We start from the raw sequence: 26,256 nt of genomic DNA on the forward strand, positions 1-26,256 counted from the left end.
TCAAAATGAATATTTTTATTTTATATATATAAATAATTATTATTTGAATCAATTATATGGTATATATGTTTCGAATAAAAAAAATTTATTAATATTCAAAAGCAATTTATTTAATTCAAATAAACAATTATTTGATTCAAGTAAATATTTATTCGATTCAAGTAAAAATTGTTTTCGAATCAAGTAAATAATTATTCGATTCAAGTAAAAATTATTTTCGAATCAAGTAAATATTTATTCGATTCAAGTAAAAATTGTTTTCGAATCATGTAAATATTTATTTGATTCAAGTAAACATTTTTTTTTTGCAAAAATAATCAAATAACCGATTAGTTGAATCAAATAATTTTTTTTCCAGTGTACATATATATGTATATATTTATGGTAGAAACAGTGACAATAAAAAAAAAATTTCCCTTTGTTATTTTTAGAAGAAAACAAACAAAAGAATAATTTTCCTTTATTTAAAAAATATTTATTTTATATATTAAAACTATTTTTCCCCATTCTTAAAAAAATATTATTATTTTGTAAAATGAATTTTTTTGCTATTTACTTTTTTTTTATTTTGTAAAAAAAAAAAAAAAAGGAAAATACTTTTCTGTCGCTTGGAAAAAAGAATTTTTCTACCATTGGTATAGTAAATATACGATTTTTCTCTGTTATTCTTTAAAATAAAAAAGAAAATAAAAAAGATTTCTGGATTTCATTTTATTTTTTTTTTCTTTTAGAAAAAGAAATAAAGATCTTCTGGTACATCTTTTTCTTCATTTTCTCTTTTTTTCTTTTTTTTTTTTTTTTTGTTTCTCTTGAAAGTCAAGTCAAGTTTCGTCATCTTTTTTTGAAAATAAAATATAAGAATAACGTTTGCCAAGTTCCTTGAGTTTTTAAGAAGAGAATTTCCTGTTGGAATTATTTATATTTCTGCATTTACCAATTCGCTCTGGGACTCAGGAATATTGTATATATATATATATATACAGGTATATAGGTATATATATATTGTAATATGCCAAGAAGTAACCTCGCGTGCACAAATATAGAATATTCCGTCTATTCAGTGTCATAGATCAAGGCATGCAAATGGTATTCAAAATGATATCATATAAAAATATTTATTTATTTTACTTTCTTTATATACTAATAGAATACACACACACACACATATTGTATTTTTATTGCATTTTAAAAAACTTCCTTATATTTATTTTACACGTATACATAAATAGAAAAATACGATTAAAAAAAAAATTATATTTTTTTAAGGAAAGACACCATTATTTTGACCGCCTTTAATTTTTTTTTTAAATAAAATTCTTAAAAAAAATTTACTACAAATAGAATTTTTTTTTTAAAAAAAAGCAGTTTTAAATTTTAATTAAAAATTAAAAAATTAAAAAAAAAATCCATATTTAAATAAAAAATAAATAGAAAAAAACAGTTTATAGGTAAAATTTTCTATGACCAAACCAGAATTTTCATAGACTCTCTATATGTACATATATTTTTCTATATATCCCCATTCAGTAGTAGAAATACGTTACAGTCAGCCGTTACTCTTGAACTACTTGAAATACCAAACATGTGTGAGAAAAACTCACAATGAAATTTATATATACAAAACCTTTAAATCCCTTTAAATCAGTCAATTTTATCTTATTTCATTTATCGCAAATCAATATTCCGTTAAAGTTTCTCAAAAAAAAAGAAAAACAGAAAATGAAAGAAAATTGAATAGAATGTGAGAAGTTTTCTGTAAAAAATAATAAAAAAAAAAAAGTTTTCCCCATGAATGAATGAATGGAAATTTTGCACAACTTTAAGAGCAGCTGCGCCGTTTATTCCAATGTAAAATGTAATCGTAATGCAATCTACGTCTAGAAATTTATAGATATGTATAAGTGAAAACTTGCTTGAAACTCAAAAAATAGCCATTGTGTAATTAAAGAAGAAAGTTTATTTTAATTTCCCTTTGGATTATTATTATCAATGGTGCGCTGCGATATAATTTTGTAGTGTAGGATATAATATTTTTTTTATGACAAAAAATACTAGATACCAGAAAACCATAAGGTACCATAAACTACTAGGTATACTCTATACTACTATGTACAAACTTCTAAATACATTTAACTATTAGGAATCATTCGATACTATTTGACATATACTAGAAGGTAGCATAAACTACTAGGAATCATAAACTACTAGGTACCATAAACTACTAAGGTTCATGAACTATTAGGAATCATAAACTTCTGACTACTTGGAATCATAAATTAATATTTATCATAAACTACTGGTTAGCATAAACTACTAGAAATCATAAATTACTATGTACCATAAACTACTATGAATCATAAACTACTAGGTATCATAAACTTCTATTTTCTTTAAACTACTAGGTATCATAAACTACTATTTACCATAAACTACTAGGTACCATAACCAACTAGGTACCATAGCCAACTAGGTACAATAAACTACTAAGTACCATAAACTACTAAGTTTCATGAACTATTAGGAATCATAAACTTCTGACTACTTGGAATCATAGATTACTATTTATCATAAACTACTGGTTAGCATAAACTACTAGAAATCATAAACTACTATGTACCATAAACTACTATGAATCATAAACTACTAGGCATCATAAACTACAAGGTATCATAAACTACTAGGTATCATAAACTTCTATTTTCCTTAAACTACTAGGTATCATAAACTACTATTTACCATAAACTACTAGGTACCATAACCAACTAGGTACCATAGCCAACTAGGTACAATAAACTACTAAGTTTCATGAACTATTAGGAATCATAAACTATTGACTACTTGGAATCATAAATTACTATTTATCATAAACTACTGGTTAGCATAAACTACTAGAAATAATAAACTACTATGTACCATAAACTACTAGGTATTATAAACTTCTATTTTCTGTAAACTACTAGGTATCATAAACTACTATTTACCATAAACTACTAGGTAGCATAACTAACTAGATAACATAGCCAACTAGGTACCATAAACTACTACGAATCATAAACTACTAGATATCATAACCAACTAGGTAACATTTAGTACTAGGTACCATAACCAACTAGGTATCATAAAATACTAGGAATTATAAACTACTAGGTACCATAAACTACTATGTACCATAAACTACTGCGAATTATAAACTACTAGATATCATAACCAACTAGGTACCATTTAGTACTAGGTACCATAACCAACTAGGTATCATAAAATACTAGGAATTATAAACTACTAGGTACCATAAACCACTAGGTATTATAAACTACTAGGTACCATAAACTACTAGGTACCACAAACTAATATGTACCATAAACTATTAGTTACCATAACCAACTAGGTATCATAAAATACTAGGTAACATAAACTACTAGGTACTACAACCAGCTAGGTCCTATTTATTACTAGGTACCATAACCAACTAGCTACCATAAACTACTAGGTACCATAACGAACTAGGTACCATAACCAACTAGGTATCATAAAGTACTAGGAATTATAAACTAGTAGGTACCATAAACTACTAGAAATCATAGACTACTAGGTATTATAAACTACCAGGAATCTGAAACTAATGTTTACTATAAAATACTAGGTACCATATACTTCTATGTACCGTAAACTACTAGATACCATAAATTACTATAGGCCATAAGAAAATTATTTGTAGTTTTAATACACAGTTGTTGCAAATAATGGTAGTTAAAATTTGTGTTATTTTTATAATTTTTAATAGTTGAAAATAATCGTAGTTATTTTTAATGGTAGTTTTATAATTTTAAATATTTAAAAAACAATAATAGTTAAATTACCATAGTTATTATAATCAAATTGGCAGTTACAGTAATTGATTTTTAAAGTTTCTCTTTATTTTTGATTTTTTTTTATAATTTTCACTTTTTTCCCAAGAAAAAATTGAGCGGCAAATTTATAAAAACAACTAGTATATATATATATAAATATAGATATAGTTAAAACAATTTATACACATGAAAAAGCAAGAGAGAAAGAGAAAATAAAGTGAAAGTGAGTGAAAAATAATAATGATTTTAATTCGATATAGAAAGAAAAAATAAAAAAAGAAAGAAAAAAAATAAAACTCAGTGATTATATAGATTTACTCGCTATGTATAGATCGTGTAAGTGCAAGGGAGTTGAAATTAAAATTCATGACGAACTTGAGACGGTTTCGGTATTTCTGTAAATTTTTATCAATTCACCGTTGAAATAACCTTGATGTTTTTCAATCTGAATAAATCAATTGTGGGTGACCAAGTTGTATTTGTGTGAGTCTATATTTGTATATATATAGATATAGATATAGATAAAAATATATATCTCTCCTATATATATATACAATAATAACCTCATAAGTCAAGGGAAGGGGGCCTTGACTTTGGAAACGAAAAATAAGCTGCGAGAGAAGAAGAAGGAAATAATAATAATAATAATAATAATGAGTAATTCAGGAGCTATTCCACTAATTTTAGCAACCAAGGAACAAATAGTTGAAGGCAAGTGAATTAACACGTTTAATTCTTTTTTTTTCCTGCAATTTTTCTATATTTAATATTGACACTGAAATTTTTTTTTTCAATATTTAACTTGGTTATTTCTTTTATATTTTCTTCTTAAAATGAGAATATTTAAAAAAAAATTTTTTTTTTAATAGAATTTTAATTAATTTTTGAAATGAAGTTGAAATTCTATTTTTTGACGAGTAAAGTTATAACTCTTTATATTAGAAAATAATTCCTCTATAATTGAGAGGATTTTCAGAATGAGGAAAAAACTTTTACTGTCTCTTATTTATTTTATTAACAAACTTGGTGTTTTTTTTTGTTTCAAAGTTGACATATAATAAAGCAAACAAAAATCCTCTTAATTTAAGAGGACAACGTTAATCGCCTCTATTTAGTAGAAAAATTTGCAAAAAAAAATTTTAATTATTTAAATTTGTTGTTTTTTTTTAAATATAATTTCTAAAACTACCAAAATATATCAAAATAGTTTTCACATTCTCTCATCATATATATATGTTGAACATTAACAACAGAGAATTAGATGTAGAATTTCAATTTACGTGTATAAACATATATCTATTTCTCTGCCGCGCCGCAATTATTTCAACAAGGTATATATATATAAATTTAATTCCCCTCCTCTATATATGTATCGTTTCCTTTTAATTGCATTAGACATTAAATTACAATAATCTTCTATTAAACATTTTAATTTGTTATCTCTATAACTAATTAATGTTACTGGAAACTTGCTTCATGAATACTGATGATTATAAAGACGCGTGTGTTGAAACATCAAATGCGCGCCTCTCAACCACATTAATAGGACAACCACGTGACAGGTTCTTTTATATATATATATATATATATATGTATACACTAATATATATATGGGCAAGGTTTTTCTCAAGTCATTGATTATTCCACAAATCTTAATCAACTATGTTCAACAATTTATGTTCAGTGAAGAGACAAAAAAAAGAAAGAGGGGAAGAAAAATAGCTGAATTAATTTTCTTTTTTCCCATCGAATCTCAAAACATAATTAAATTATGTGTCTGGGACTTAAATTTTTATTTTTATATCAAAATACATACTTTTCTTCACTGTATGATAATAATAATAATAATAAAATAATAATAATAATAATAATAATAATAATAATAACAACAATAATATGTACTAATAATAATAATAAAAACAAAAATAATAATAATAATAAAAATAATACTAATAATAATAATAATAGGAATAATAATAAGTAATCATAAACAACTATGACTCATAAACTACTAGGAACCATAAACTACTAACTACTAGTAATCATAAACTACTAGGCACCATAACCAACTAGGTACCATAAACTACTAGGAATTATAAACTACTAGGTACCATAACCAACTAGGTACCATAAACTACTAGGAACCATAAACTACTAGAAATCATAGACTACTAGGTAACATAAACTACCAGGAATCTTAAAATACTGTTTACTATAAAATACTATATCCCATATACTTCTATGTACCGTAAACTACTACGAACCATAAACTACTAGGTACAATAAATTACTTGGAATCATAAACTACTAGGAACCATAAACTACTAACTACTAGTAATCATAAAGTACTAGGCACCATAACCAACTAGGTACCATAAACTACTAGGAATTTTAAACTACTAGGTACCATAAACTACTAGAAATCATAGACTACTAGGTAACATAAACTACCAGGAATCTTAAAATACTGTTTACTATAGAATACTATGTCCCATATACTTCTATGTACTGTAAACTACTACGAACCATAAACTACTAGGTGCAATAAACTACTAATTATCATCAACTATTAGGAATCATAAACTACTGACTACTAGGAATCATAAATTAATATTCACCATAAACTACTGGGTAGCATAAACTACTAGAAATCATAAACTACTATTTGTCATAAACTGCTAGGAATCATAAAATACTAGACACCATTAATAACTAGGTTGCATAAACTATTAGTAATCATAAAGTACTAGGTACTAGAAACTGCTAACTACTAATCATCATAAACTTCTACTTTCCGTAAACTACTAGGAATCATAAACTACTATTTACCATAAAATACTAGGTACCATAACCAACTAGGTTGCATGAACTACTAGGAATCATAAAATACTAGGCACCATAAACTACAAGGAATCAGAAACTACTAAGTACTATAAACCATTAATTTTTTTTCCTGTAAAATCTCGAAACATAATTAAATGATGTGTCTGGAACGCAAATTTTTATTTTTATCAAAATACACACTTTTCCTCACCGTATGATAATAATAATAAAATAATAATAGTAATAATAATAATAATAATAATAATACTAATATAATAATAGAAAAAAAATTTCAAAAGTGGAAAAAATTTATTAGTTTTTAAACCCGAAAAAAATACGCATTACTTTTTTTGCAATTGCGTCAACCTATATATGCGAATATAATATAAAAGCGAGGTAGGAGGATTTTTCGAAAAAAAGAGAGAGAGAAAGAATGAAAGAAAGAGGTTGAATTTTTTCGCACGAAGGGATTTAGATCGTTACCTCATATAACGAGATTATTTTTCACGACATGGTTTTTTGGCTCTTATAAATGTTCTCGTATATACTCGTATGTTTTTTTTTTGTTCATGTAGAACGCTGAAAATCTACATGGGGTATATAACGTCAAAAGTCGCGAGAGCTTTTGACAACGATAATATAATGATCGTGTATATGTATATGTGTGTGTGTGTGTGGTAATGAAAAATAGGTAAAAGGAGTCATATGCCCGCGAAGAAAACGAGATAAAAAAGTGTATAGTCAAAAGTGGTTCAAGGGTCAGGCGTAAATTTTTTAAACTCTCTTTTTACTTGAATCACAAATTACAAGGCGGCTCTTTCTGAGCGTTTATATATTAAAAAAAAAGAAAAGAAAGAAATGCTTAAGCTCTCTTCACTTAGTAAAATAATTGAAAACAAACTCGACAAAAGAGAAATTACGCGGTTTTTTTTAACTTCATTTGCAGAAAAAAAATTATTACAATCTTTACTCATTATTTGCAGAAATTTTGATTTTTAAATTCTTTATTTAACTTTTTATTTAAAAAAATCAATTTGGTAAAAAAAATTTCTTTTTGTAAAAAAGTTAATTTTTTAATAAATTGAATAATTATTTTTTAATTATTTTATATACTCTAAAGGACTTTTGTAGATTTTACAATGAGAAATTTAAATTTCAATTTAGTTTCCTAATGAAATGTTTTTTTTTGTACTTTTGTACAAAATTGTCGTTGAGTGTCCAAAAGACAATTCAAAATTACGATTGAGTTTTCTAACGCCAATTTTTATGACTTACCTGATTTTTTTGTACTTTTGTACAAAATTGTCGTTGAGTCTCCAAAAGACAATTCAAAATTACGATTGAGTTTTCTAACGCCAATTTTTTTTATGACTTACCTGATTTTTTTTTCGTACTTTTTGTACAAAATTGTCGTTGAGTGTCCGAAAGACAATTCAAAATTACGATTGAGTTTTCTAACGCCAATTTTTTTTATGACTTACCTGATTTTTTTCCAAACACGTACTTTCGTAGAATGTCGATGAGTGGCAAAAAGCAATATAGAGAGGGCGTCACCAAACGAGATGCTAATTTCTTCTACACGATTAATGAATACCCGATCGAAGGCCGTCCCTGACTCTCTTCTTATAACCCAATCTCTTAAGTTCTGCTCCTCCTTCTCCTTCTTCATAACTCCATTTGCTAAAGATGTAAGATAAGACAACACTTATTGATCGAAGGCTTATGTTTTTAATATTATTTTTCGCCATATTTCCATTTTTTCCCGTCCTCCCGTTATTTCACAATATTCCTATATAGAAGGTAAAAAGTAACATTAATACAAAATCATTGAAAATACACTGAAAATTTATATTACCTCGTCAATTTTTTAGTTTGAAAATTTCCAAAAACAATTTGTAAAAGTGAGGTTATGTTTCGGTATATTATTTTCTAGTTTTTAACCTATAAAAAAAATTGTCAATTGTTTGCGCGTCGTATACATATAATGTGGAGTTTATAAAAGAAGGGCAAAAACTTTTTTCAAATCAATATTTACACTTTTTCCTCATAGATAAAAACTTTATTATATTATATATTCTAAATTGAAAAGATTCCCTTCTATGACATAAGAAAAAGTCTCCTTCAACTTTCTATATATATTTTTTTTTTGCCGAGTACTGGATAAATCTATTGTATATAGATATATAGAAATTGTGTATATATAGTGTAAATTAAGGCAAGGGTAAAATAGTTATTGTCTGCGTGTGTCTATATTGATTTTCATGACCTTGTACTTTCTCCGAAAAACATTAAAGTCAGCTCGATATTCTCTTAACGTTCGATATTGTTATTTTCATTCAAGACTGTTATTCATTAGTGAAACGAATCATTAACAGAAAAAACAAATTTTAAAGTGTACTTTACTTTTATTTTTTTAAATTAGTAAATTGGAAAAAAATGTATTTACAAGAAAAATTGAATTTTCATTTCATTTTTGTAGAATTGTATTTTCATTCTAAAAATATATTATATTACTTTTTCGATTTTTATCATTTTTCCAAGAAAATAATATATTGTGTATTTCGTTGAAAAAATTTCATTTCTTTTTTTTTTGCGCTAGAAAAAGTTATTTTATTAAAAAATATAAACTAATTTGCCAACATAACCTCAAAAGAGAAACTTATTTTTTTTTAATTTCTGGATTTGAATATTAAAATTTTGAACGTGTCAGAAATTTTGGGGAAAATTTTTGGAATACAAATGAGAGATAAGTTTAGAGAAGTGCAAATATGGTGTAAATGTGCAACGTGACTTGAAAGGGTTAAGAATCGTGAATATTATATATATTAACCAAAAGGACGTACTATAAGACAAAACGTAAAACCATTTTCTATATTCAGTGGTATTATTCGTGAATTAATAATTCCAATAAATTTCCACGAGGAGACAGATGTTCCTTCATTATTGTTTTACATCTGTCTTCTCGTGGAAATTTATTGGAATTAATAACGATCTAAAACGATAAATTCTCATTGAAATATATATATATATTTTCAACAATTTTACTCTTGAAATAAATTATTTCATTTTTGTTATGTTAATTTCATATTTATTCGATACAAAATTTATATTATTTACTGAATAACTGAATAAAAAAATAAACCGATCAAATATTAATTGTAGATAAAAATTTTATTTGAAAATTTATTATTTATATTACAATTTATAGTTTTTAAATTAAAATTTTATTAGGATTATTTTTATAAATAAACATAATTTTTTGTGATATTTTTGATTTCGATACTGATGGAGAATTATTTTGAAAACGTTCTCTTTATTTTACCGAGTTTCTAAAGACTGTTACTGAGTATTACGATCTAGTTTTAAAAAACCAATTTATAAGGTTACTTTAATCATATTAACTAATCTAAAACCTAACCTTTAAATCAATTATCACAATGTCTCTCCGTTGAACATTTTCGATCGTTTAGACGCTGACAATTGATTTTAAGGTTATGTTAAATTATTTTTTTTGGGTTTTTGTACAAAATTGTCGTTGAGTGTCCAAAAGACAATTCAAAATTACGATTGAGTTTTCTAACGCCAATTTTTATGACTTACTTGATTTTTTTGTACTTTTGTACAAAATTGTCGTTGAGTGTCCAAAAGACAATTCCAAATTACGATTGAGTTTTCTAACGCCAGTTTTTATGACTTACCTGATTTTTTTTTTGGTACTTTTGTACAATGTTGTCGTTGAGTGTCCAAAAGACAATTTTTAAATTACGATTGAGTTTTCTAACGCCAGTTTTTATGACTTACCTGATTTTTTTTCTACTTTTGCACAATGTCGTTGTTGAATGTTAAAAAAAAAAATTTTTTTTAAATAAAATTTTTTTTTATATTCACGCTTTGGTTAGCGATTATACGAACGATCTGCAAAAGAAATACGGGGCAGCAGGGGAAATTCGATATAGAGACATAGATAGTGGGGGAGAATGAAATTGGATTTGAAGGAGATCTCGCGAACGAGATCGCTTCAGGGTTTCCTACGCGCCTCCTTTTTTTCCCCTTGACAGCGATTTTTCGTCGACTCAGCAATATATATATATACACACATATATATACTTACTTGGAAATTCACGCCGTGGTCGCATTCACTCGCACTTGTCACTTTAGCAAAGAGAGAAGAGCACTCACTTGAAAATAAATAATTAAATTCTATATCACCGCAAAGCGCTAACGGTAAATAATTAATCTTGTATGTTGCACCTCTAAGGAAAGCTCTCGTTTATTTTTATTTCCCAAAAAAGTATATCTCGTTTTCTGCAAAAAATGTCATTTTATAATAAATTTTACCATATTCTGTTTTTTCGCATTACTGTTACGTTTTTACCGTACTAATAACGAAAAACAATTGATTTTTATAGGTTATGTTAGGCTTTATATTTTGTTTTTTTGAATTATCGTTACGTTTTTACCGCACTAATAACGAAAAAACAATTGATTTTTATAGGTTATGTTGAGCTACATAATATTGTCAACCTCGAATGCATGTCCATTTCCTCATTTTATCGACATTTAAGATGATTTATGTTAACATTCAATAAACATCGAAATCGGTTTTAACTATATATGTTATTTTGACCGATAAGTGGTTTGTTAACACGCATATCAATAATTATCGATACAAACTAGAAATTCACTAAAAACAAATTGAGAGCGTATATAATAGAGGTAACAACATTTTAAGGAGTTATTGTAGATGATTTTGTATCAGATAATAATCGTTATTTTATTTTACTATTTTTCAAAATGTCGATAAAGTAAGGAAATGAAAATACATTGAGAGGTTATAGACGGTTTCTTAATCTACAAAATGTCAACAACAATGTAAGGATATTGACGTTTATTGTTAAATGTCTATAACTTGAAAAAGAAAAAGCAAACAGTAAAATTTTAATTAGAAAACTAAATCGTAATTTTTTCTTTTTTTTTTATTGTCTATTTTTGTGAGAGTGAACAAATTTTTCGGCAACATCTGACACTATCGTATATAGTTGGGAAATCTTTTTATTTACATATATACAGACAGAAGTTTCGCACTTGGTCTGGGTTTTACTGATCTATTCAGGTCGGGTTTGCGACCTAAATCTAGAGCAACTTTTGACGCTTTCGGAGGTTGAGATGGTAGGAATGCGAGAGAGAGAGAGAGAGAGAGAGAAAGAGAGACAAAAGTATGTATAGGTCGGGCCCCTGGAGTTTTGGGATAAGCAAAACAATACGGTATATTTTGCCACAAAGTCAAAACAACTATTGTCTTCTGACAAGTTTATCCATCCTCAAACAAAGCTTTTACACTAAAAAGAATACCTTTAAATTGACAGATATAACCTAAAATTGTATTTACACTTTTTCGAATAATTTTCGCTAAAAATTGACTAACATAACCTATAAAATTTTTCCCTAATTGAGAAAAATCAATATTATAGATATAGTTGAGCTGAAAATTTGGCACCTTTCAATTAACCTTATATTATTGTGTAAAACTATAATATATATAGGCTCCTCTTGTATCATAAATTTCAAATATTGAAATGCAATGACCCAGTCACGTGGCAATTACCACCAACATTCTCGGAAAATTGTAGATATGTGTACATATGTAGTTGAATATGTGTGTGTGTATGTGTTTGCATCATGTACACAGAGAGGCATGTCGATACACAACAAGAATATATTGAAGGGTTTGAGGGAGTGAGAGATGAAAAGCAATTACGAAAGTCCGGAACTGGCTACGTGATCTTGGATTCGTAAATTTGACGAGCTACAAGATCAATCTTCACTAATAAAAATTGAAAGGGGGTGGGGAAAAAAAAAATTCGTAATTGCAAATAAGCGAGAAAAAAAAATGGTGAAAATAAAATTTTTTCATTTAAACTACAATCTAACCTCAAAAATTATTCTATTATATCATACATGCATAATTCTATTATTATTGTTAAAAAAAAATTATTTTACCTACAATTCAAAATTACGATTGAGTTTTCTAACGCCAGTTTTTATGACTTACCTGATTTTTTTGTACTTTTGTACAAAATTGTCGTTGAGTGTCTAAAAGACAATTCAAAATTACGATTGAGTTTTCTAACGCCAGTTTTTATGACTTACCTGATTTATTTTTAGTACTTTTGTACAATGTTGTCGTTGAATGTCGAAAAGACAATTTTTAAATTACGATTGAGTTTTCTAACGCCAATTTTTATGACTTACTTGATTTTTTTGTACTTTTGTACAAAATTGTCGTTGAGTGTCCAAAAGACAATTCAAAATTACGATTGAGTTTTCTAACGACAATTTTTATGACTTACTTGATTTTTTTGTACTTTCGTACAAAATTGTCGTTGAGTGTCCAAAAGACAATTCAAAATTACGATTGAGTTTTCTAACGCGAGTTTTTATGACTTACCTGATTTTTGTTGGTACTTTTGTACAATGTTGTCGTTTGAATGTCGAAAAAACAATTCAAAATTACGATTGAGTTTTCTAACGCCAATTTTTATAACTTACCTGATTTTTTTTGGTACTTTTGTACAAAATTGTCGTTGAGTGTCCAAAAGACAATTCAAAATTACGATTGAGTTTTCTAACGCCAGTTTTTATGACTTACCTGATTTTTTTTGTACTTTTGTACAATGTTGTCGTTGAATGTCGAAAAGACAATTTTTAAATTACGATTGAGTTTTCTAACGCCAATTTTTATGACTTACCTGATTTTTTTTCTAAAAATAAAAATTTCTATTTTTATTTACCTGTAAAAATTGAAAGCAGCTGGGGTTAATGATTAAATATATAATACAAATTATTATTATTATTATCATTATCTCTGGGTTCGTCGAATAAACAGTCGAGTGTTTTGCACTCGATATGAACGTTCATCGTAATTACCACACGTTGGACAGAGAAGAGTGGTGGGGGGGAAGAGGAATAGGAGGAGGAGGAGCAAGAGGAACTTGATAAAGTCGAGTTCACAGGTGCACTTTACAATTCCCAAGAATAATTAGTGAATGAAATATATTTTCTAGCTACTGCATTTTAGTTTAAATTTTATGTATACATGTATATATCTATATAGTATAATATTAGTATAAAGCTGAGGGAATTTTTAATTAAATTTCACATTCTAATTTTACATGAAACCTAGCATGTCGTCACGATACTAAATTGTTTATATATACACACTTATGATTTAAACATGTGTAACAATGAAATTTATTTGCTTGATTATAATCTTCATTTTTTTTACTTGAATTCAGAGGCAATTAGAAAAATTAATTTATTTTTCATCTACAATAATTTTTTTTATTACGTTTGGTTAGGTTTTTGATGTGATTTTAGAATTAATGAATTTTTAGTGCGGAGGAAGAAAATAGAGAATGAAATTCTATAGAAGTGGTGAATGATATGGGAAAGGGCAAATGATGGTGGTGACGATTGAATGTGCGGGATGTTAAATTGAGTTTGATACAAAATACACACAGACACACACACACAGACACTTTGTATATCGAATTGTAGAAACAGCGATCATCATTGTGCCAAAATCGTTAAAACAATTCGCGAATTAGATTTCAGGGTTTCTAGAATTGCTGATCTGGTTGACCAATGTATTGCCAATTCTGTTCAATGATGCAGGACACGCAGTACAAATATAGGTGAATGTACATTACATACATATACAAATCTAATCTGCATTCCTGCGCATTGATTACTATATACCATATATATATATATTTTTTAAATTCATTAGAACTTGGTAGTAGGTTTAAAATTTATTTATTAATTTAAAATTAATTTATTTTTCTTTGTATAAAATTAATTTTTATTATTATTGTTATTAATAATAATAATACTAATAATAATAATAATAATAATAATAATAATAATAATAGTAATAATTAATATTAAACAAAAATAAATTTCTTTTTTGTTAAATTCCGAATCTTGATTTTAAAAACAGTTATAATTTGAAATTCGCGGGCTTTTTGCTTACGACTTGTGCCACTAAAGGGTGGTGGCTTTATAGCTTCAAGTCAGACATCTTGTAAGATTTTTAAATCAATGGTCATAGTAGAGTAAAATTTTTGTTTTAATTAATTTTTGTATATTAGTTTAGTTCTGTGGTAAAAATTTTTTTTTTTAGAAAACCAAATCGTAAAATTCACTTCTAAAACTCGTGTTTCAATTTTAAAAATATTTTTACTATATTTAGACTAAGTTTCAATTTGAAAATTATAAAAAAAATTTTTTGAGGTTAGATCCACATTATCTCAAATAATAAATTCATATAAAAAAAAAAATTAGATATTTTGAAACCTAACCTCTAAATAAAAGGGGGGAAACAAATATATATATATATAATAACAATAGTTAATAAGAAATTTTTTTTTTACATATTTATATTTAGTGACACTAATGGTCAATGTTGGAGAGATTAAAAAGAAAAAATTTATCTATAATGAACGATATTAAAATTATAATTTGATCAAAGCTTAGAACTCTCCTCGCACCAATGAATCCATCTCACCAATATAAAAGAGCGTGTATTATAGGTCAATATATTTAACACGCTACATCTGTAGGGTTCTCATGCAGTTCATATTAATTTGAATTCAAAAACCAGGTCATTTGGATGCAGTGACCGAGAAAATGTTTGACGAATGATTTGAAAATACACATATATATTCATTTTTTTTTATATTCCTATATATTTTTTTTTCTCTTTTTTTGTCACCTTTGAACTTTTTTTCACACACACACACACAGAACCCGTATCACAATTTTTTTTTATGTTATTCTCTCTCCCTTATTACTGACAATTTTAATTATATCATATATATTAGTGATAACAAAACGATGGCAATCAGCGATAATAAAAATAATAATAAAAATACTACTACTACTACTACTACTAATAATAATAATAATAATAATAATAAAAATAATAATTGGTAGTAGAAATAATAATTATTATTAAAAAATAGTTATTTTTTTTATGGAATTATTACTAAAAATTTATATATATACAAAATTGTACAAAAAAAATTTTATTTGGGTCAGTGCATTAATCACACACGTATAAAAATTCTATATATTTTCACAAAAGAATTCTAGATTTATTCACCAGTATCCTTTGATAAAACTAATGGAACTAAAAATCTCCTCGTAAGCGTTACGCAACATTAAATAAAAAATAAATAATATAGAATTTTTTTTTTGCTCCTAAATTTTAACAATTCGATAAAATTGTTCAAAAACAAAAATGTTGTATTTTTTTTATGACGTTAATTTAATTTTTCCCTTTCAATTTATTTTACAATTTTTTTTTTCTTTTTTAGTTTATTTGTATTTCAAAATTAAATAATATTACTTTTTATTTATTCATTTTAAATAAATATTTTTTGAAATAATATTAACACAATATTCTGCATTTGTGAAAAAAAAATTTCAGGTTTTTCTCTATTTTTTTTTTTGAGCAAATTTCCATTCGTGATTGGAAATATCATTCGGTTCCTATGACAACCAATTGAAATTTTATTACACACGGAAATAAGGATTTTTTTTCGTACCGGGGACTATTTTAAAGTTCAAAAAAAAAAAAAATTTTTTTATCACTCAATCGAATTGATACGAGGGAATCAGTAGAAAAAGAAAAAAGAAGATAGTGAAGAAGAAGAAGAAGCTGGAAGAAGATTAAAGAAGTAAGCTGGGGAGATTTTTGAAATTGATTAAAAAAGCAAATTGATGGTATGATAGCGTGTGTGAGTTACTGCTTGGGAGATATCTTTATATATATATATATATGTGTATGCATATATGCAGGATGCTGGGGAATTATTTCCTTTGGACCACTGAGTAGTTTTCGTTAAGGGAACATATACCGGGTGCACATTAGGATTTTTATAATAAACTATTGGTATGGCCAACCAACGGGTTAGGGAAACGCAGACTCCGTTATATCGATCGTTCTATACGAGTTGAAAAGAGAGGAACAAATACCTATATAGAGAGAAATAGAGAGAGAGAGAGAGAGATGAAGGTGGTGTACCAGGGTAGCTCACACACAACACTATGTACTCTTGAACCGTTATAGCATTCTGCACTCTGTCCCGACGCGACTGCTTCAGCATCCGTTCCAGTAACCTGGACATATCCAATCACACTTGGATTTTGGATTACATTCGTATTCAATTGTTCTTCACTCGGAAACATTCGCATTTCAATCAGAATGAAGAAACTTTCTATAAATCTCAATTGAGGATTCCTTTTTTTTTAAAAAAAGAATTCCCTTTTTTCTTATTCTTCCTCTCCTTTTTTATTTCAACGATTTTCTGTCTAATTTCGTTTTCATTTTTCCTTTTTGTTTTTTCGTTGATAAAATAAGGAATAGTATATATAGGTTAGAATTTATAAACTTTATTAATTTACGATTTATTTTCATAATGAATAACTTTTTTTTATCCCACGATATTTGTTCTTTAACTGCCACCTAACTGCAATTTAATAAAAAATTGAGGTTATGTTCAGTTAGGGTTAGAACACAATTATAATAGAACGACAAAATTTGCGCGGGAAATTTAAAAAAAAAATTAATCTATGCTTTAATAGGGTCAACTGGGGTAAATCCGAACGCTTTTAGTAAGTTTCAACAATAACATAAGTTTTTTCTTTAAAAAAAAAATACTTCCGGTATTCTGGTGCATGAAGTTGTTACTTTACTTCCATAGAACAATTTTATGGGGTAGAAAAAATTTTTGATAAATTACAATCGCAGGAAACTTAGCGTTCGTATTTACCTCGATACTTTGCAACTTTCCTAAAATACCGGGGTAAATACGAACGCCGCACTGTATTTCAGAAAAATCTTAGGGAAAATAAATTTAAAGTATTGCAATTGTTAAACTTATATAAAAACTCAAAAAAAATACGATAATAAACCTATTATGTAATAATGCATCATATATAAATACAAAAATCAAACAGGTTAAAAATTAAAATGCATTACACAATTAAAACCTTCAATAACTTTATCAAATCATAACGGATTTTTGCAAAACTTGGTACAGAAAGTATTTTGGAGTGATTGAATGTAAATACAAAAATAAAAGTCAAATTTTTTAAATTCAAAATGTCGGACTTTCCTAAAACTTATTTTTAAAAATGATCAAATTTGCTAACCCTGAAACCCCCCGAGTAACAATTTTCGAGCGAATCCAATGAATTTTTTAATTCTCGTCCGCCATTTTGAATTTTGAAAAACTGACTTCAAATTGGTAATTAGCGACCCCAAAAACCGTAGAATACCAAATTTTATTAAGATCCTGAAAAACTTTTTTCAACAAACCATTTGGCAAAAAAATTGAAACACTCCTTCGAGAGAACAGAGATTAAGTTTCTGCTTATTAATTACTAACGAGGATACGTATAGAAAGAAAAACTTTTTTCTATGTACTTTTATAATGTTAAAATAATAGTGTAATCAAATAAAAACAATTTTGTGTGGCTTTGATGTAAAAAAAAATTATTAAAAATACCGTTCGGATTTACCCCAGTTTTCCAATTTTTTTGGGTAAATACGAACGGTCTGATATTATTAATAAAATTTTACAGAAGGCAAAAATCAAATATAGTTTCTGTTCTAGTATTCATAACAAACAATTATAAATAATAAAATGAATTTTTAGCTTCTTTTTCTTCAAATACGAGACAAAATACTGAAAGAGTGTCATCTTTGATTTTCAATCTTTTTTGCAATACTTGTTATCTTTGTTTATGCTGTTGCTAATTAACAAACAAAAAATGGGATAATACTTAGAATCTCTTCAAGAGGATCTGAGGTAAAAATTCTCATATCGAACTTATTTTTAAAAATTTTAATTAAGCTGAAATAATTAGCGTTCGGATTTACCCCCCGTTCGGATTTACCCCGACTGACCCTATTGGGAAATAAAATTCTAATTTTTAATCTATTATAATTTCTACAAATAATGATAATAATAATAACAATAATAATAATATATTTAATATTAATTTAATATAAATTTTAATATTTTAATTTATTTTTTCAATTATATTTTATATGAAATTTTTCAGTGAGGGAAAAAATACATATTTGGCAATATCAATTTGACTTTCAAAGTATAACATATATATAAAGAACTAAAAAATTTATTAATCAATTTCAAAAAAAAAATGAGTAATGTTCTATATTAATACTTGCTCATGTATTATAATTTTTTGTCATATTATATATATATATATATATTTGTCGTATACGCTGATCCGCAATATGCGTTGTGAATTATTTATAGAGGAAAATTGACAAACTGTCCATTAAACTCTAGACAAATTGTATATGGATAATAATAGCTGATATGCACAATTGTGGTATAATTGCATGTACTAATGTTTTCATTATTTCGAATATTGCAATATTTCGAAAATCAATTACTACATTTACCAATTAATATATTACAGGTATTAATTACATGTATGCGAACTATTCCTCTTGAAAATTCCAATCACTATTTTTTGAAAAATTAAATTACCTCGAAAATCTCTAAATAAAAAAATTAATTAATTATTTTCAATTCGATTTAATTTTCAAATTACCGAATAAAATATTATTTTTATTATTATTATTATTATTATTATTATTATTACTATATAATTGATAATTATGTTCTATTTTTTATTGAAAGAGTTTTTAAATTAATTAATCAAAAATATAAAATTAGTAAATTGTTTATATAAATTATAATTTTTTTTTTACAAAAAGTGGTTTAAATCCTAAATGTAAAATTTCTTAATTAAAAATTTTCATTAAAAGTTTAATTGAAAAAATTCCCAGTGGGCGAAAAAACGCCTGAAATGTTCCAATATAGTTTCTAAATACTTTTTTTAGCTAGTTAAATAAATAAATAGTTTTTTACTTAAATAAATTTTTGTCTGTTAAAATTACATTCTCAGAACGTTTCATGTTTCGAAAACATTTGGCAAACTTGAAATATTGTTATTTGAGAAAATAAAACAAAAAAAAACATTATTCGAATTTTAGAACGTTTTATACACCACTTGTAATAAATAATAATTATAATAATATACAGATAATAATAAAATTTACGATTTAGTTTTCATTAAAAAACGTTTTCTTTTTCCAACATTTTGTAATTTTTTTGCTCAACAGAACAAAAAATGTGAGATGTTATGTTAATTTTTTTTCTCAATAGTTTAATTTAAAATGCATTTCATTTCATTTGGTATAATAATAATTGACTTGAATTCTCCATCATCCCTTTTCATCAACGGGTTTTAGATATATATATATATATATATATATATATATATATATATATATATATATATATATATATATATATATATATATATATAATCAATTGCACACACTAATTACTATGGGAAAAGTTTTCATTGTTCTCTCTATGCGCACACTACGGTCGTTCTCTCTCTCTCTCATCTGGTATATATGCAAATCAGATGTGGTTCGAGAGAGGATTTTAACCACAGATAGGTGGTTTGCTAGAAATCCTCATCTTTACATTGCACTAAGGCGATTTCAATCACGAAATTCCTATCGGAGATTCCTGAAAATCTTTCTTGTCGTCTGCTTTACTCTCTTTCTGTCTCTCTCTCTCTCTCTCTCGTTCTCTACTCTCGAATGCGCTTTTTCAATCGGATTGCAAAAAGGGATCCTCTTCTCATCATCATCGTTCTATTGAACGATCAAACGATGGATGTATATATGTATGTACATCAGCAACAGAAGGTGCAATTAAGTTAATTGACCGATCGACAACGATGACAACAATAGAGATAACCACAACTGCCACGGGTTTACTAATATATAGAACTAAAAAAAAAAATTGCGTAGTTGTTTTGATCACAAACTCTCTTTTTTTTTCTTGACTCAGTCGCGCTCGATTTGTAACTTCTTTTTTTTTTTTTTATTTATTAATTGAGCCTACGCCTTCGAGGTCAGGGTTCGAGTCGCCTATGCCGTGAGACCATTTGCCTTTCATGTCATGTTTAAATCTCTCGAGGCAAATATTTGCCTCTCTGGTTCTTTAACACCAAAGACGTTTCTTCTTTTTTTTTGTAGCCCGAAACAAATATAATCAAGGTTAATTTCCGCGCGTCAATTGATATTACATACGAAAGTTTTTTTCATCATCAAAACACTTGACTCAATAATAATGCATAACCTTATCACTGAACTTGTTATTTTTAGGTTAGGAAGCGTAATTCTTTTTAATTATCGCTTCGAAGTTGACATTGTTTTTTTTTTTATTTACGATTTGGTTTTCTAATGCCAATTGTTTACCACTTAAAAAAAAAGTTTACTTTTTTAAATAATTTGAAAATACTTGGGTTTATCCTTACCAGTAATTACTGCTGGAATGATTTCCAACCCTCTGGCGGTACGAGAAGTAAGCTCCAAAGCCTGGGAATTTTAAATCAATCTCGTTTGTAATTGGAAAATTATTACATTTTTGAATTTTACCCTTTGTCACTAAAATAAAAAAATATCCGTTATTACATAAATATTTCTTAAAAGTCAGCTAATAATGTTTCTATTTTATTAAAAAGGTAAAAATTTGTAATTTTACAATTTAAAAATTTTTTTTTAATTTTTTTATTTTAAATTGTGATTAAAAATTTTTATTCTCTATTTTAATTTTCTAAAATCATGCAAGGGTTATTAATTTTCATTTAACTTTGATCGAAAGTTGAATTTGTTCTGATATAAAAAATTGACGATAGAGATCCAAGAGTCAACAGAGATATATAGAACCCTTTCCCCCCTCCTCCTCCTCTTCATCCACCCTCTCTAGGATAAGGGAATAATCGTGGCTTTTGAATTTAATGAACTGTGAAAAGGGAGACCTTCCACAAATGGCGTATGGCTTTCACTCAAGAGGTCTTCAAGTATAACATATATATATATAGGGTCAAAATTAGCGCAAAGTCAATTTGTGAATATAAATATAATTATATTGAATTTCATTCAATTTGACGAACCAGCCATAGAGAAAAAAAATATACTCGTTAATTTTTATTTTATTTATTTGAAGGGAAAAAAATATAAACTAGTTATAAAAGAAAAAATAATATAAATCAAATTAAAGTATCATTATAATTCAAATTATTTATTTATTATTATTATTACTATAATAATAATAATAATTAATATTATTTTACTACAATAATAATAATTATTATTATTATTATCATTATGATTTTATTATTACTCCTCTGAATGAGTGATTACTACATTTCTAAAAAGCCTGTATCAGTAAAGTAAAAAAAAAAGTGAGGTTATATTTTTAAATGCCTCTAATTTAATTATTAAAATCAATTCGTTATTAATTTATGAATTACGATTTAGTTTTCCATAAAAAACCTCTTTATTTGAAACGAAGTCTTTAATTCTGACACTAGTCGTCAAAAATGTGAGGTTATGTTTTTACTGAGGATTATTAAAAAAAAATAGCGAAACGTTTATAACAGCGCACTAGTAAAAATTTAATCAAAAAAAAACAAAAGTAATGAAGTTATTAAATTTGTTTTACGTTATAAATATATATATATATATATATATATATATATTGGAAGAGAAAGCTTTGATATAATTTTTTATAATATATCTTTCTGTCAAGAGGGATTAATATTTCATATATATATATATGTATTGCAATTAGTGGACGGTTTTATTCAAAATAAACAGAAGTATTTATCTTTTTTTTTTTATTTTATTAATGCGTGAAAAAAATGGATGACCCAGATGAAGGGATAGGGAGGAAGGTAGAGAGGTTCTTACTCTTATCCAGAAATATATATATATATATGTTCACCTAGGGGTTTCTCTCTGCCGGGTCTCTTTACGGATGCTGGCAATGAGGTGGGATGAGAGGAAAAGAGAGAGAGAGAGAGAGCCCAATGTGACGTCACATTCAACCCGTGACGTAAACGCCGGGAACGGTTACGTGTTACGCAAGCGTCGAGGGAGAAGAGTAGGTGCGCCCTGATCACCCACTGCCCTACTTTCTAAACGCGCCCCTTGGCTAAAGACATTTTTTCCACACTTTTCTCTTTTTCTCTCTTCAAAAAGATCTCTCCCCCTCTCTCTCTTTTATTTCACTCACTCTCTCTTTTTTCACCCCCTCCCCCCCTCTTTTTTTCTTTCTGTCAATGTTTTTTTTTTTTTTTTCCCTCTTTCCCTTCATCGTTATGGGACTCTCGACGAAAGTAGTCAACTCAATATATACATCAACGACAACCGTCACGTTTTGCACTAACGTTAACCCGCCTGCGATTCGCTCAATCGTGTCGTGAATCTTAAAGGACTGTGCACACTCTCGTTTTCCTCTCGAAAGTATGGAAATAACGACGCCCTTCTCAACAAACGATATATATATATATATATATATATATATATATATGTCTTATAACTCTTCAGTATTTTTGATATTTCACTTTATTCGTGTGACCAAAATGACATCGATATATATATATATATATATATATATATATAAATTTTCCATGAAATAGTTTTTTTTTCAATTTTATATTTCTTTTTTCTATATAGTATTCCAATTTATCGGAATAAAAATAATAACTATAGAAAAGAAATTGAAACTTTTTTTTCTTCTTTTATTTATCGAATGTTTGATAATAAAAAAGAAATAGAAAATTAAAATTCCCGCGCAAAAATAGAAAAGGTGTCGCTGCGAATATTTTCCAAACATAACCTTACTTTTTTTGACAAATGTCAGTTAAAAACTATTATATAAATGACGTTTGTCGTCTAGTTTAAAAGATTAAATTAGAAAACTAAATCGTAATTTAATAATTTCTTATCATTTAAAGAAATTAAGTTCATTAAAGAAAAACGAACATGAAGTCTCAAAAAATAGAATTAATTTCAACGTCTAAACTAAAAGAGTATTTAAACTAAAACAAAACATAACCTCACTTTTTTGTTTCTTTTTATTTTCATTATTATAGTTATCTATTATTATTAGTTATTATTATTATTATTATTATTATTATTATTATTATTATTATTATTATTGTTATTATTATTATTATTATTTATATTATTTACTATTATTATTTATTATTATCATTATTTTATTATTATTATTTTTTTTTTTACTATCTGAGTTTTTAGTGAGTTTCAAAGAGTCGGTATCGGTAAAGTATTTTTTTTCAATTTTCTCGTCATATTAAATGCAGAATTACAGCTTTTTAAAAAACGAAATAAATTTTGACATTGATTATAAATTATACGATTTTTTAAAAAAAGAAGTTCTTCTTCAATTCATCATCAGAAAAAAAAAACTTTTATTTATTCCGAGAACAAAATTTTATTTAGTAAAATAAATCATTTCTGTGTGACAGATGGTTATGGGTATTATATGAAGACCTTTATCGTCAGTTTATACAACACATATAAAATTAACATTAAACGCCAGTCACTTCTACTTAAGGATAAACTAAATACAATATATTGCAAATCTCGATTTTTATCTATCACAAGAAGGGAAAAAATTACCAATTTCTTTTTTTTTTACTTAAAAATAAATTTTGTCAAAAATAAATAAATTTTATTTAAATATAAATTATAATTATATTGTCATTGAGTGATAATTTTGTTTAAATATATTTTTCATTTTATTATTAATTCAATATTTTGATATTTATTCTCATTGTGTACACAGAGATGTTAAATTTTTCTTTTTTTACGCTCAATAAAAGTAGTAAAATTTTAATGTATATTTCCGGAAATAAATGATATTATCCAATCGAAGAGAAAAATATAATTTGTTTGTCTATCTTATTTTCGATCTCGTGAATAAATAATGCTATAAATGTGTCACTGTATGAATGGAGAAACATTTTTTTTTTTTTAAAAAAAAAAAGAAGCATTGAATATTTTAATCGATTTTCTTTCGTTTGTGGAGTAATTCGAATTTTTTCCACAATTATTTTTATGTATGACTTTATAAATACAGATCGTAATAAATTTTTTAATTTTTTTTTATTAAAATCACTCAATTTATTTACTAGTCGCTAATAATAATATAGTAAGAGAAAAAGAAACTAAAAGAAAGTTTACCTAAGGCTTAAAATAAATTCTTTTTTTTTGGAAAATTTCTTTTTATTTTCTATTGTAGTATTAAAATTACGATTTAGTTTTCATTAAAAAATCTTTTTCTTAACACCATTTGTGTAGTTTTTAACTGACACTACACACGAAAATGTGAGGTTATGTTTACTATCTACTGAAAGAAACCACTAGCGACCTCTTTCAATCTTCAGCGCGGGAATTTCAAAAATAAAAGCAAATTTTAAATATAAAAAAAAATTCAAAATTATAAATTCGTAGATAAATTTAAAAAAAAATGCACTAATGCGCAAAGTAATTAATTATATTAAGAATAAAAAAAAACTCCAAAACTCATTCTTATACTATTCGTCACCCGAGTTTAAGTTTCCGACAAAAGTTTTCGTTTCACTTTTTTTTTTTCTTCTCTTTTTCTTCTTCTACTTGTTCTTACATTCACTGGTATATAAGATTCTTAATCAGGAGAGCAATAAGACTCCGCGACGACGTTTTACAGGAAAAACAACTTCTGAATTTTAAATCATTGTAGTAGTAGAGAAAAAAAAACCAGCAGATCAGTATAACCATTTATTTAATGTGAAAGGAACAAATGCGATGCAAATAAATGATAAATAGTTTTAAAAAAATAGAAAATGAAAAAGATGTGAAAAAAGAGTAACATTTATGTTCTGCATTCTTGAGAAACAGAATTTAAATTCTCCCTCTAAAGTCTAGGATTTTGTACGAGGAAACTGCACAAATAACTCCAGAGAGCCGGTAGATTTATTTTACTGACTTTGAGAAAGCTCAGAAGCTAAGCATTAGCATAGGGTGTTATTTACGTCTATTGTTACATATTTTATGTATAAAATAATGTATAACTATAAATACAACAGAAGATATGACCATTTATAATGTATTCCCGTTTAATGGGGTTAATTATTATTTATATAAATAAATCTAAGATATTGTTCAATTATTTTTTTTTTCAATTAAATATATTTAATTTACAAAGGTTATTCCTATGAAAACAAATCGTAACATATGTTTTCTTTAAAAAAAAAAATTAACGCAATGGAAAAATGTTAAAAATTCACCTCACTTTCTCAGCTGTTTCTTAATATTCAAGGATTGTTAATCAAAATTATTTATTAAATTATTTATTTTGATTATTAATTAAAGTAATTTAAAAATTTATATAATAATTAATATTTAAAATTTTTTTATTCCAAAAATTTTATTGTTAAAATATTTTAACAGAGAAAAAACCTTGTCAGGAAGGTATCAATTTTCATTTTACACAATGTCTAGTTGAATTTCCTAAACTTATTAGATATTTAAATATATTCTGTAAAATATAAATTTTATGGTAATTCTTGAATAAAGTTTCTCGACTAAAATTTGATATTTCTATTTTTT

At 26.2% G+C, this 26,256-nt stretch overlaps 1 protein-coding gene and 1 long non-coding RNA gene across 8 annotated transcripts in view; both read left to right on the forward strand.

The window, feature by feature from the left end:
• The window catches only part of LOC127291261 (solute carrier family 12 member 6), a 103,655-nt gene that overhangs the window by 38,793 nt on the left and 38,606 nt on the right, over positions 1 to 26,256 (forward strand). Inside the window, exon 1 of one of the 7 annotated variants that reach the window (XM_051320291.1) lies at positions 4,051 to 4,559. The exons of the other annotated variants lie outside the window; for them this stretch is intronic. Within the exon in view, the coding sequence (XP_051176248.1) occupies positions 4,502 to 4,559 (58 nt within the window). The 5' untranslated portion in view covers positions 4,051 to 4,501. Of the gene's footprint in view, positions 1 to 4,050; positions 4,560 to 26,256 lie in introns of those variants that run through there. 7 annotated transcript variants of the gene reach the window in all.
• LOC127291301 (uncharacterized) lies at positions 2,288 to 3,586 on the forward strand. The gene is made up of 3 exons (XR_007844575.1): positions 2,288 to 2,453; positions 3,233 to 3,334; positions 3,505 to 3,586. It is a non-coding gene; the product is annotated as an uncharacterized LOC127291301 (long non-coding RNA).

The sequence above is a fragment of the Leptopilina boulardi genome, unplaced genomic scaffold (genome assembly GCF_019393585.1).
Source record: "Leptopilina boulardi isolate dan_hultmark-lab unplaced genomic scaffold, ZJU_Lbou_2.1 LbouV2_130, whole genome shotgun sequence".
Taxonomy (NCBI): Eukaryota; Metazoa; Arthropoda; class Insecta; order Hymenoptera; family Figitidae; genus Leptopilina; species Leptopilina boulardi.